Below are 14365 nucleotides of genomic sequence, written 5' to 3'. Positions count from 1 at the left end.
TCACATCAAGTCAAATGTTTTTGAGACTTGCATTTCTAGTGCCTTTTTAGCAACTTCATGCTGCTCTTCCAGGGGCTCAATGGAGACTTTGAGCCTCCTCCTGTGACAGGCTGCAGCTGGTTCCATGGGCACCACGAGGTGCCCACCATGGTGAGAAGAGATCTTGCATTGGGGACACAGCAGCTCCAGGTCCTCCTCACAAAACAGGCTGAGAACCTGATGGTGCTTCTCACATAGCGGTTTCTCTTCCTGCCGCTTCCTCTTGCGCCTTGTGTTGGGAAGCTGCTTCACAACATCAACCATGTGACAGAGCTGGGTGTTCCTCCTGAGGCTCCTGTCAGGGCAGTGCTGGAGGCACACAGGACAGGGGAAGTCGCCCTGCAGGTCCTCCCAGCGCTGGAGGAGGCACGAGTGACAGAAGTTGTGCCCACAGTCAGTGGTCACTGGGTCTCGCAGGTAATCCAGGCAGATGGGGCAGCTGGCTTCTGCTTGGAGCTGTGCCAGGGAGGCTGCCTGGGCCATTGTCCAAGGAGGGTTTCTTTCTGAGGACACTCCTTCAGACAGACAAGGGAGAAGCTTCTCGTCTTCAGCCTTCTCTCTGTTCCGTCCTGGCTGCCAGGAGGTTGGCCGGGATCTGCAGGGAGCTGTGCTTCCTCAGGACTATTTCTATCCCTGCCCTTCCACTCCACACAAGCAGCCAGGAGGACTTAGAGTCCCCGTCACTCTCTGCTTCCTTTGTCACTTCGGCCCCCTTTTACTCAAGGGGCTGAAATGGAAGTTTGCTAGGTAGTCCTCTTCCTCAGAGAAGGAAGGGGGATGCGTGTCAACAGCATGGGGATAGGATCAGCACAATCCAGACGTGGGCAGCTCTATGGCACAGCTCACCTGGTTCCTGCAAGAAAATGATAACAAGGAGAAGAGAATATATATTAAAGATTAGGTGCACGTGCATGCACGTACCCACACAAACACACATATACATACATATATATTTGACAGTATTTCACTAGGTCTTTTTTTCCTGAATTCAAATACATACATTTCTTTTTTGTTTGTTTTTGGTTTTGGTTTTGTCTTTTTGCCATTTCTTGGGCTGCTCTCACGGCATATGGAGGTTCCCAGGCTAGGGGTCAAATCGGAGCTGTAGCCACCGGCCTACACCAGAGCCACAGCAACACAGGATCCGAGCCACGTCTGCGACCTACACCACAGCTCACAGCAACGCCAGATCCTTAACCCACTGAGCGAGGCCAGGGATCAAACCCGCAACCTCATGGTTCCTAGTCGGATTCGTTAACCACTGTGCCACGACGGGAACTCCAAATACATTTCTTTTGTTTGTTTGGCTATGGGGATTTTTTTGTTGTTTTGTTTTGTCTTTTTGTCTTTTAAGGGCTGCACCCATGGCATGTGGAGGTTCCCTTGTTGGGGGTCCAATGAGAGTTGTAGCCGTTGGCCTAGGCCAGAGCCACAGCAACAGGGGATCTGAGCCAAGTATGCAACCTCCACTACAGCTCACAGCAATGCCAGATCCTTAACCCAGTGATCGAAGCCAGGGATCAATCCCTCAACCTCATGGATGCTAGTCGGGTTTGTTAACGGATGAGCCGCTAGATGGGAACTCCTCAAATACATACATTTCTAAACAAAAAGATAATTATAGTCAATTGGGATAGTATATATCTGATGATTTTAAAGGTTAATTGCTGTGATTTCATTAATGAAAAGTAATTCTATTCCTGAAATATATATATAGCACACTCCTTTTTTTCCCCCTTTTCTAGGGCCACTTCTCACGGCATATGGAGGTTTCCAGGCTAGGGGTCTAATCAGAGCTGTATCCAGCTCTGTATTCAGATGGGAACTAGGTCTTAATAAGACCTGTAAAATCCTGATTAATTTAAATGAGGTTCCTGGGAAGAAGCCATAATGCAACATTCACTTGTGTCCTTAGAGAAGAGAAAGGAGATCTTGTCTTGGCTCAGTGGTAAGGAACCTGACTAGTATATCCATGAGGATGCAGCTTCAATCCCTGGCCTCCCTCAGTGGGTTAAGGATCCAGTGTTGCCTGAGCTGTGGTACAGGCTGGTAGCTGCATCTCCAATTCGGCCCCTAGCACAGGAACTTCCATATCCCAAGGGTGTGGCCCTAAAAAGACAAAGAAAGAAAGAGAAATCAGGGATGGGCACCCACAGAGGAAAGATCATGTGAGGTCACAGTGAGGAGGAGGCCCCTTGGGAGCCAGAGGGGGTCCTCAGGAGAGAGTGGACCTGCTGGCCTTTTGATCTTCACCTTCCAGCCTCCAGACTGTGACCATAAATTTCTGTTGTTGAAGCCACTCCAATTGTGTGTGGTGATTTGTTATGGCAGCTCTTGGAAACAGACATTGGGTTTGTTGAACTATTTTTCTACTATTTATAAGCTTAACATGTTCTGTGTGGAAATATTTTTTCCCAAGGCTGACCAGTATTCCCAGTGTGCTCCTGCCCAGCCAGGCCAAGCCTGTTTCTCTGCTCTTTGAGTCACAACTTGCCCTCTGCCTACATCCCTAAGTGTCCACAGCCCATCAGTCTGTGTCTCATGGAAACGCAGTAGAGATTGCAGCAGATTCAAAACACGAGCCAACAGTTAGAAGTCATTTTTTTTTTTTTTGTCTTTTTGCTATTTCTAGGGCTGCTCCCTTGGCATATGGATGTTACCAGGCTAGGGGTCCAATCGGAGCTGTAGCCACTGGCCTATGCCAGAGCCACAGCAACGCGGGATCCAAGCCGCGTCTGCGACCTACACCACAGCTCACCGCAACGCCGGATCGTCAACCCACTGAGCAAGGGCAGGGACCGAACCCGCAACCTCATGGTTCCTAGTCGGATTCGTTAACCACTGCGCCACGACGGGAACTCTGAAGTCATTGATATGAGTTTGTTGCAAATTCAAACATGAATATCACCCTATCAGTTACACCAGAAGACAAGTGCCCTGCCCTTTTGGAAAAGGACTGGGGAATGTCCTTGGGCAAAAGGGGCTTTGCAGACTTTAGAACAAAGGCCCTTGGGGCTTGAGTCCCAGAGTAGGGGGAGGGGAGGAGGGAAGGAAAAGGAAACAGGCTTAAAAGCTTAACTTTATCTCAGTTACACTAAGGTGTAGACCTAATTGCCAGAAGACAAGAAGCTTAACTATATGTTTTAATCTCATCTGTTCCTCTTTTCTTGCATCTCTTTCCCCACCCAGAGGCACGCCCTAGTCCTGATGGTCACCATGCAGTTTCAAACTGCTGATCAAAGATGGATTTCTGGAAATTATCAGTGGTCATGAGACAAAATTCCCTTTCTGCTCTTATTAAAGCAGCTCCCCCCTTCTACTCAGGGGCCCCTTCCACTTAGGGAGTTGGCCCTTTTCTCCCCACCTTCTCCCTGTGCACAAGCTATCACTTTTCAGAAAGCTTTGCTTGCCCAAGAGACTTATGGAAGGGTATTCACTTCTCTCACTTCTCTAGTATTCCTGTCCAAGAAGCTAGAAAGGGCCCAGTAACAATTTCATTAGGGAAGGAGGCTATCTGATGATGAAGAATTTAACTGAGAGCTATTTTAAGTGGCAAGCATGGTATTCTTGACATCTTCATTTTAAAAAATGAACTTTAAGGCGATACATGAGGAAATGTTTAAAAATGAAATCTTCAGATGCCTAGAGAATTACTTCAAATTCATTGTACAGGGGGGCTTGTGGGCTCTTGGTAAAGAAGGTGGGAAATAAATTATAGTTACATGAGTACAGAAAGCCTTAGTACGTGGGGAGATCTATTATGGTAGTCTCCCTCCAGTCTTGGCTAAGTGACCCATTCTGTAACAATAGCTGCTTCTCCTAAAGCAATTCAGAAATTTAGCTTCAGCGTTTTACTCACTTGCCCACACCAGCCAAGCCAACTTCTCTCCCCTGCTTCTTTGAGTTACCCTCCCTCTCAGAGACCTTGGTTCCTGGAGGTTCTTCTCTCTTCTTCCTCACAGCTGATCCTACTCTGCCTGCATCTCCTCCCATTCAACCCCCCACATTCCCAAGCCTACTCCTCTAACCCCCAGAAATCTCCCAGACTGAGACTGAGGGGAGATGGAGGCAGGCGGAGGGGCCATCTGCTTGGATGCTGTGAGGGCCAGCATCCAGGCGGAACCTCAGGTCACCCGTGGCCTCCAGGGCTGGTTCCTTGACCCCAGACCCTTTCGGGGACACGTGGAAGAAGGCTCACTGTCCTCTTTCCTGGCTTTAGTGTGTGGGCATAAATATAAATACAAGCAGACCTCCTGGCATAGTTTGATTTTGAACAATAAGGAATTGGTGTCACCCAGAATTCCAGGGTGTTTACATCTCTCATCCTTATTTGGGTGGATTAATTCTAGATTTCCTATTTCCAACACCATCCCCAAAACTACATGAAGAATTACATTGAAGTTCCTGAAAATACTAAAATCTTGTGTGATGTGATGATCACTAAAACAAATTCTACACAGCTGACTACACATAAAAAGAAAAATGTCTATATATACGTCCATATTAAAAAGCCACCAAAAGCCAGCAAATTACTATTTTCCATAAGGTAACCAACATTCATGTACATAAAAACTTAACTAGGAAGTCCAAATATTGAGAAGGGGAGTTCCCGTCGTGGCGCAGTGGTTAATGAATCCGACTAGAAACCATGAGGTTGCGGGTTCGGTCCCTGGCCTTGCTCAGTGGGTTAATGATCCGGCGTTGCCGTGAGCTGTGGTGTAGGTTGCAGACGCGGCTCGGATCCCGTGTTGCTGTGGCTCTGGCGTAGGCCAGTGGCTACAGCTCCGATTCGACCCCTAGCCTGGGAACCTCCATATGCCACGGGAGCGGCCCAAGAAAAATGGCAAAAAGACACACACACACAAAAAAAAATATTGAAAAGAAAATGAAACATCAGCGAGCGTGTTGCCTGGCATACAGAAGGTTCCCCTCCCCTGACCCAGGAGCCTGTGGGACTATCCCACACCTCTGGCATGTGTGGTCCAGCTAAGAGGAAGATGTCAGGTAACATCTACACCTACATCTGGTGTTTCCCATCCCCTGCTGCATCCTCCTCTGAACCCATGGAAATTGTCCACTCTGCCAGCCAAGTGATTCCAATTAGCACCTCCATCCCTTTTGGACCTCCTAGACTACAACGACTTACCCATCTGCCTCACCTTGGGGGCACCCACCTTATCTGCACTTACTTCTTGATCTTGGCTCTGTGCTGGGGGAGCTGCTCTGTATGCTCAAGGCCTGGTGGAACTCTTGAGCTCTCTGACCTTGACTTTGGGCCCCTCAATTCCTCAAAGACATAAAAAGAAAAATGTTCTTTTTCCAGGGTTCCAGGTAGGAAAACTTGACACAGGCCACCCTTTCTGTTCACTGCAGGGATCAAAATCTGGTCCCTTGGCCTTATAAGCCTGGAGGATGTTTCCTTTCCTTCTTCCCATTGGGCAGACTGAAGAGGCAATCAGCCCAAGGAGATGACAGGCTGCTGCTGATGCCTCCCTTCTTCCTCCCTGATGGCATCTTCTGTCCAGGGGCAGAAGACACTCCCATCTTAATCCTCCCTCTCAAATTCCATCAGTGAACTCATTTTTGGCTATATTGAATATTTTATGTCAAGTTTTCATTTTGTTTTTCTCAAGTAAAATTGTTGAATAGTCTTGGTCTCTCCTTAATGATTATTTGAACTCCATCTTCCCCTTAAAAAAGATATTTCTGGAGTCTTTCCTGTTTCCGGTTTCTGGATTTCTAAAAGTTCTCAAAGCTTTCGGTTCTCAACCTTGCAGGCCCTCAGGCAGCAGACAAGCAGATCCTCTCCTTCAGGAAGTTGAGGCTTCAAGGGGGTGTTGGAGAGGTGGGAGAGGGGCTGTGACAGGGCAGCACCAGGACACCTAGAGGGGCAGGCTTCCCTGGATGGAGTGAATCAGAAGTTTGCCTTGGGGAGGCCTGGACTGTAGTTTAAATAAACCTCCCTGATGCTCCTGAAGTTCTGTGAATCCCTTAGTAATCACAAATCTCCACCTCCAGATGTGATCTTTCTCTCATTGTCATTCTCTCAGAAATAAGGATTTTGTGTTAATATGTGAGGAAGGCCTGCATGTCAACCCCTTCATTGACAGCTCAATCATTCCTGTGTTCATCCATCAAACTGTCACCTGCTCCCTGTCCCTGGAGTCTGACTAGCAGCCTGGGACACGGGGACCCCAGCACCCTCCCCACAGGGGGCAGCTGTGGTGCCCCTGCAGGGAGATGGACCCCAGGGTGAAGGGGTTCCCTCCTCCCCATGAGGATAGCATCTACTCCCAGGAGAGCAGAAGCATTTTCTTCAGCAGGAGCACACATGCCTGCACTCCAGAACCATCTTTCTTCCCAGTGTTGACGGGTAAAATGACAGGATGTGTTACAGAAAACCCTGCTAGGTAAAAGGGTCCCATGGTGGCCTCCTCTGCTCTGTTTCCCTTTCTTGAGGAATCCCACCTGATGGCTTTTGGATGAGCCTCCCCGCGTAGTCTATACATAAAAAACCCATCATTTATTTATTTTTATTTTTTTAATTAATGAATTTTATTACATTTATAGGTGTACAGCAATTCTCACAAACAAATTTTATAGCATTTCCATCCCAAACCCTGAGTGCATCCCCCCACCCCCCAAAACCCATCATTTACATAATATATGCATTGTGTGTATAAAACATTCCCTGTGTACATCTGCAGTGAGGGCAATCTATGTCATCTCCAACTGCCTATTTTCCACTTATTTTGTCCTATATCAGCATATGTACCTCATTGTTTTTTTATTATACTCAATGAATTTATTACATTTATAGTCGTACAGTGATCATTACAATCCAGTTTTGTAGAATTTCCATCCCACAACACCAGGTTGTACCTCATTGTTTTAAAATATTTTTACAGGAGTTCCCGTCATGGCTCAGTGGTTAACAAATCCGACTAGGAACCATGAGATTGCGGGTTTGATCCCTGGCCTTGCTCAGTGGGTTAAGGATCTGGTGTTGCTGTGAGCTGTGGTGTAGGTTGCAGACGTGGCTGGGATCCCAAATTGCTGTAGCTCTGGTGTAGAACGGCGGCTGCATCTCCGATATGGCCCCCAGCCTGGGAATCTCCATATGCCTCTGGAGCGGCCCAAGAAATGGCAAAAAAGACAAAAATAAATAAATAAATAAATAAATAAATAAATAAATAAATAAAATGTTTTTACATTCAGGAAATTATTAAAATAGAACCGATGTTATCTCAAGCAACTATACTGCTCTAAAATAACGTTTGTGTTGAGGATTTGCCTGTCTAGTTTATTCCCTGAACATTGCTAAAGAAAATAAGTAAAAACATATTTTATTATGAAAAATAATGTCCATTTGGGATTTCATTGATTCTGTAATCCAATTTGGAGAGAATTGAAACTTTTAGTATTTGAATCACCCAATCCACAGAGGTGTGGTTTACTTTTACATTGAATTCTTTAATCTCTTTCATTAAACATTATTTTGTTCATAAAACCATTGTATTTCATGTTTAGATTCACTCAAACCAGTTTTACATGTGGATACAATTGTAAAAGATTCACCTTAAACACAGTATTTTTCTGTTTTTTGCTCAAATGTAGATATACTTAAAATGCATGCTGAATTTTTATGCAATAATCTTGCTAAAATCCCCCAATTCTTCATAGTTTCTCTTTAGGTTCTTCAAGTTTCCTGAAGACAGTTATTTCTTTTGCAAATAATGACAGTTTTGTTTCTGTTATTGCATAAGGCATTTTCAGCATCTTCTTATCAATCTGGCAAAATCTTTTTAGGGGGATTTTACCCTTGAGTACTCAAACTTCACGGCCATAAGCCAATGACCACAGCATCACTAAAGGGAAGCAACTATGCTCACATGTACACTTATTCAATGTTTTCTGAATTACACTGCCTCACCTATGAATCATTCTAGCCAGAAAAAAGTTTTTTCTTTACTTTTGGGCCACACCCACAGCATATGGAGCTTCACAGGCTAGGGGGAAGCTGAAGCTGCTGGCCTACACCACAGCCACAGAAACACAGGATCTGAGCTGTGTCTGTGACCTACACCACAGCTCACAGCAATGACAGATCCTTAACCCACTGAGCAAGGACAGGGATCGAACCTGCATCCTCATGGATGCTAGTCAGATTTGTTTCCGCTGAGCCACAACAGGAATTCCTTGATGGAAATATTTTTAAAAGAATTGTCTCAGCTTCTTTGTATCTTTAAAGTTTTTCATAATAATTATTTTTGAAGTGCACTGAAAGGTACAAAATAAATTCAGCTGCATAAGGAGTAAGAATCAAGAATGGTTCTAGGGTACCACAAAATTACCTGTAAATTTTTTCCATAATATAGAAGTGTTGAATCACATATGACAAAATATAGCAGGTATTGGAGTTACCCTCATGATGCAATGGGTTAAGAATTTTATGTCATCTCTGTTAAGGCACGGATTCAATCACTGGCTCTGAAACTACCATATACTGTGGGTGCAGCCAAAAAAGGTTGGGGGGACAGGTATTAGTAATACCTGAATTACTTACACCTGAATGTGGTGATAAAGCATTTATGAAAGAAAAATCAGTAGTACCAATCCTGTCTTACATAAGGTTTTTCACTTTTTTTTTTTTTAAGGCTGCACTTGTGGCATATGGAAGTCCCCAGGCTAGGGGTTGAATTAGAGCTTCAGCTACAAGCCTACACTAGAGCCACATCAACAGAGGATTCAAGCTGCCTTTGCAACCTACACCACAGCTTATGGCAATACTGGATACTTAACCCACTAAGTGAGGCCAGGCATTGAACCCACATCCTCAAGGATACTAGTCAGGTTTGTAACTCACTAAGCCACAACAGGACCTCCCAGGTACAATTTCTAAGACTCTAAATTAAATGAACAAAAAGAGACAAGGAGTGGGAGGGTAGGCTGAAAAACAGGAGTCCCCTTGATTGTGATTTAAAGACATTCACCAGCAGAGTTCCTGTCCTTGCTCAGTGTTAGCAAACCCAACTAGCACCCATGAGGACATGGGTTCGATCCTTGGCCTTGATCAGTGGGTTAAGGATCGGCGTTGCCATGAGCTGTGGTGTAGGTCACAGACACCGCTCGGATTCCAAATTGCTTGTGTAGGCTAGCAGCTGCAGCTCCACTGGACCCCTAAACTGGGAACCTCCATACGCTGTGGGTGCGGCCCTAAAAGACAAAAAGACCAAAAAATTAAAAATTAAAAAAAAAAGAAGACATTCACCTGTATGTGCCCAGACCACACCCATGAAATACCTGGAGCTGGAAACTCAGCTCTGTGATCCTGTACACTTGTTGCCTTGGAACTCCAGGTTTTGACATTTTCATCATGGAGTTTTTTACATTAATTTTGACTTTTAAAAATACTGAAAGCTGTATTGGTCTTGCTCCTGAGTGTTCTGGCACCCCTTAAATTGTGCATCTGATATGAGTCCCTTGTTTCCCTCCCCTATCCTGCCGCTAAGGGTAGCACAGGGAACAGAGCTGAAGCCCTGACCTGAGAGTGGGGATTCTGCACACTCGGGAATCTTGTTTTTTTTAACCACCTGCCCACTGCCCCCAGACCCCTGGATCTTCCCTCTCTTCCCACAGGTTCTATCTCTCCTCTGTCCCTGTCATCACTCTAAAGCCCAAAGAGACAAGGAACCACTTTATTTGAGCACCTCAACTCACTACTCTCAGCACAGCATAAATTGATGTTTACCTGCTTCAGGGCAAAGGTCATCATCCCCACGACGAGTCATACAGCACTTTCTGTTCTCACCACTTGTTTCTGCTCTCCCCTCCCAACTGCCCTAGGAGGTGGGTTCTACCACTCACTCACTTTACAGAGGAGGAAATTGAGGCACAGAGGGGTGAGTTATGCCATGCTGCCCAGCTTATGGCTAATAACTGGCAGAGCCTGACTCAAACCCAGAGTCTTGTTCCAGAGTCCAAAGACTGGGCTGGCAGAGGCTGTATGATCTGTGATCACACAGCTCATCAGTGAGCAACCAGGAATCTGAACTCAGTTTCTTCTTACTGCACATGGAAGCCAATCCCTTTTACCTTGGTTTCCCATTGCTGGGGTTTACCAAAATGCTTGTTGCAAATTCAGATTCACTGGTCCTTCTATGAGCACAGAAGAGAAGCAGTTTTATGGTTAAGTAAACATTTATGAATGTAGACCACACACACCTAAAGACACACACACACCCATCCTTTTGGATTGCATGAGAATGGTAACAAAATGAACACAGTCCTGTAACCACCTTCAAGCCTGCAACTAACAGTCCAGTTCCCTTTCCCCTCCTGGCTTCTCTCCATCACTGCCTCTACTTTCCTCCCCAAAGATAACCACCAAGTGCTGCTAAACCATGCACTGCTTTGGACTGGCTCTGATCTTCATATCAGGGGAAAAATACACTATATTTTATTGTATTTCTGGGCTCCTCAGCTCCATATAAGGGATGGGGAATTAATCCTTCTTTTTTCTGTTTTCTAGGTCATTTTCCCTGGTGAATAGTATTCCACCGTGTGCCTTTACTCCTTTTCGTTACTCCATTCTGTTGTTGAAAGCCTTTGGGTCGTTTCCAGGTTTCCCCTATTGGGAACTGCAGTGCTATGAGCATCCTTGCACACACAGAAAAAAAATCTGAAAGGTAAATAACAGGAATGGAATTGCTGAGCTGAAGGGTAGGTAATGTGCATTATCAGCTTAAGTAAAAAGAACCAGAGGGGTTGCCAAGGTGGTTGGACCAATTTCCATTCTGATTTTTTCTTTACATCAGCTGTCATCCCCTGACACATTGTGTTTGTATGGGGCTAGATGTTAGAAAACACGTTAAAAAGTTTTTCTCCTTTGCATTTACGCACAAGACTTATGTTTTTGTTTACCATCTGTGCTGCTCTAGGAGAGCAGAGGCTTGGCTTTATTCACTGCAATTTCTCCAACACTAGGATATTTAGTTGCTATTTGATGCTCATGTGACTATATGTCAATGTACAAGTAAATAAGCTGTGAGTGCTTATATAGTACAGAAAGATTTAAATTAAACCATTAACAAAGATTATTTGGAGGGGCATTCATGGACTTCCTTTTTTGAATTTATATATTTAAACAATATATATTACTTTTTGAAAAATTGGTACTTCCTGTTAAAGAACAGTTTTATTATATTAAAAGACACTTTTTATTTTATTTTATTTTATTTCATTTTATTTTATTTTATTTTTTGCTTGTTAGGGCCGCACCCACAGCATATGGAAGTTTCCAGGCTAGGGGTTGAATCAGAGCTACAGCTGCTGGCCTACACCACAGCTCACAGCAATATCAGATCCTTAACCCAAAGAGCAAGGCCAGGGATCAAACCCGCATCTTCATGGATCCTGGTTGGATTCAATTTTGTTACTGCTGAGCCACTATGGGAACTCCCAAGACACCATTTCAATGTTAAATGGAGGGAAGCAGATTAAGGAACTATTTGTAAAATGCACTGCCACTTATGCTAAATCGATTATCACATAAAAAATATAAAATGTGGATATATAAACATTCTGAAAGCACACATTTGAGAATATGAATCCTAATTTATCTAAGTGGTAGAATGATGGCTGATTATCCCCCCGGTTCCTGTTCTTATGTGTTTTGATGTATTTTTTCTCCAGGCATAAAATAAAATGATACTAGAAATTTCAGAAGGGCTGAAAACAATGCCAATCAAAACTGAGGCATTTCATGGATAGCCTGCACTTACATGCATTCTCACTTGAAATAGTTACTGAATTCTGGTCATTAAGTTACAGATACTCTAAGTGTAAAGTGCCTTTTCTGTCCCCAGTTAACAAATGGGGAAATGGCTTTCAAGAGATGGAGGACAGGAAGTTCCATCCTATCCTCAGTGGCAAGGAATCTGACTAGTATACATGAGGACATGAGTTGGATCCCTGGCCCTGCTCAGTGAGTTAAGGATCCAGCATTGCCATGAGCTATGGTGTAGGAGGCAGATGCAATTCTGATCTGGTGTTGCTGTGGCTGTAGTGTAGGCAAGCAGCTGCAGCTCCAATTCAACCTCTAGCCTAGGAACTTCCATATGCCATGGGTGCAGCCCTAAAAAAAAAAAAAAAAAAAAATGGAGCTCCCGCCGTGGCGCAGTGGTTAACGAATCCGACTAGGAACCATGAGGTTGTGGGTTCGGTCCCTGCCCTTGCTCAGTGGGTTAACCATCCGGCGTTGCCGTGAGCTGTGGTGTAGGTTGCAGACGCAGCTCGGATCCCATGTTGCTGTGGCTCTGGCGTAGGCCGGTGGTTACAGCTCCGATTCAACCCCTAGCCTGGGAACCTCCATATGCCACGGGAGCGGCCCAAGAAATGGCAACAACAACAACAACAAAGAAAAAGACAAAAAAAAAAGGTGGCGGCTAACCTGCCCTCTTCTTAGGGATGTAAGGCGCCTGAGCCTGATGGGAGTTGGGTCATTCACACAGGAAACCATCATAGTAAACAGTCTCTCTCAATCAATTATCTCATCGCTATTCCCCCATCAGTCACTTTCCTTTTCCTACATATCATCTGTTCCCCAGGCTCCCACCACCTTCCCCAACTTGTGCTCAGGGAGTCACACCAGAGCCACACCTCCCCTCCCCAGGGAGGAAATGGACAGCCTCAAGGAGCCTTTCAGGTCTCAGGGCCTCATCAGGGAAGATGAGGTTAAGTGGCATTGAGAGGATCAGGGGCTGATCACCAAGGTGCAGCAGGGATCCTGTTATCACTGGGGGGAGGGGCCCACCCTGCCTGATCTAATCTAGGCGGGGTCTTGCCTTCCTCTCCCCTCCCCCAAAACCCTCTAGACCCTATGTGCCAGCCCTCCCCCTGGGAGCCTCAGGCTTTAGGGTGGGACCCCAAGAGCCCCGCCCTCCTGGGGTATATAATTGCCCAGGTCACATCTAAAACCACTCAATCTGGTGGGAGAGCAGTGTGAGGACCCAGCTCATCAAACCCAGTCAGAGCCTCAGAATCAGGTAAGCAGGGATCCAGGAGGAGGCAAATGGGGGCTTCCTGAGCCCCTGCTATGGGCCTAGGCTACGGGTCCACCTCAGAGGAAATTCACACTGGTATTTGGCTTCTATAAAGACATCTCATTTATTAGGGTTGCCAGTCCCTCAGCAGGCCTTTTCCTATATCACCTAAATGCTTCCTGAGAGCCCAGATGCCCTTGTCACTCAGTTCCTAAAAGAGACCCAGAAACCTGGGCAGGATTTGAGTCATTCAACAGCTAAGCTGGGACTGAGGCTGTATTAGGAGGAGATGCAATTGGGTGGTGGGTGGAGCATGGAGGATACGGTTAAGTGTGGAATGCAGACTTACAAACCTGTGTCAGTTAACTACAATCAGAGTGAAGAGTTCCTGGTGTCCTTACTGCTTAGTCTTATTTTGTTGGGGGAGGTAACCCTTCACTGGGTCTGGGGAGCTGGGTTAAGGAGGAGGTGATAAGTGAGCTCCAAGCTGGTTGGCTCTGGAGACAATGGAGGGCTGTGAATGAAAATGTCCTGTGGCCAGAGGGAAGTGAACCTGCAGGCAGAGGGCAGTAAGGTGAGTGATAGCAAAGCTTAGTGTTGGGAGAAGGTGGAGCTGAGGAAAGGCAGATCCTATGATGGGAACAGCTGTCCTGCAGGAGACTTGTGATTAGATCCAGGTGTGGGTCCAGGTGTGGGTGGGAGGAGACTGGAGGGGCTCAGCAGTAGTGGTGGGCTGGGCAGTCAGAGGCTGGTGCAGGAGCCCAGAGGAACTGGAGGGGCTCTAGACTTTATATCCTTATACTTTGAATTACATTCTGGGATCTCTGGACTCAGATTGTCTTGAAACTATCAGGGCTAGTGATGATTAAATCAGTAGACTTGGCTACCCCACCCCACCCCACCCCACATGGATGCTCACTTCTAGCTTTGGCATCACTTCTCTGATCCCAGTGGAAAGTCAGTATTGATAAGACACTCTGTGAGTGTCTGACTCTTGAGTTCTCAGCCCTGGGAGTTGCCTTCTCAGCCTCTTTGCTAAGGGGAAGCTGCACACCTTCTCTAGAATTTCGACCACACAAATCCTCACTAGTTCATAGCTTACCACCTCAATGCATCATCAGGGAGACATGTGTATATGTCTGTGTTTCTCAGCTTCGACTCACATTGCAAGCCTGATCTCAGTCTCATTCTGTACTTGATGTGAAAACTCAGTTTTACCATGGGGCCCAGAGTCCTTTCCAATTAGTACAAATCCCATCCACTTAGGTTGATATACCCTGTAG

General features: G+C 45.7%; 1 protein-coding gene across 1 annotated transcript; it reads right to left on the bottom strand.

The window, feature by feature from the left end:
* On the bottom strand, positions 1 to 522 carry TRIM61 (tripartite motif containing 61). The gene has a single exon (XM_047798106.1). The coding sequence runs from the start codon at positions 520 to 522 to the stop codon at positions 1 to 3; it is 522 nt and encodes a 173-aa protein (XP_047654062.1).
* Positions 523 to 14365: the final 13843 nt, after the last annotated feature.

Source organism: Phacochoerus africanus, chromosome 10, assembly GCF_016906955.1.
Source record: "Phacochoerus africanus isolate WHEZ1 chromosome 10, ROS_Pafr_v1, whole genome shotgun sequence".
Taxonomy (NCBI): Eukaryota; Metazoa; Chordata; class Mammalia; order Artiodactyla; family Suidae; genus Phacochoerus; species Phacochoerus africanus.
Note: the sequence above shows the minus strand (reverse complement) of the source record. Positions and strands in the feature narration are given on the sequence as shown.

Excerpts from the sequence above, each read along its gene's own strand:
- TRIM61 (XM_047798106.1), bottom strand. The coding sequence starts at position 522 with ATGGCCCAGGCAGCCTCCCTGGCACAGCTCCAAGCAGAAGCCAGCTGC.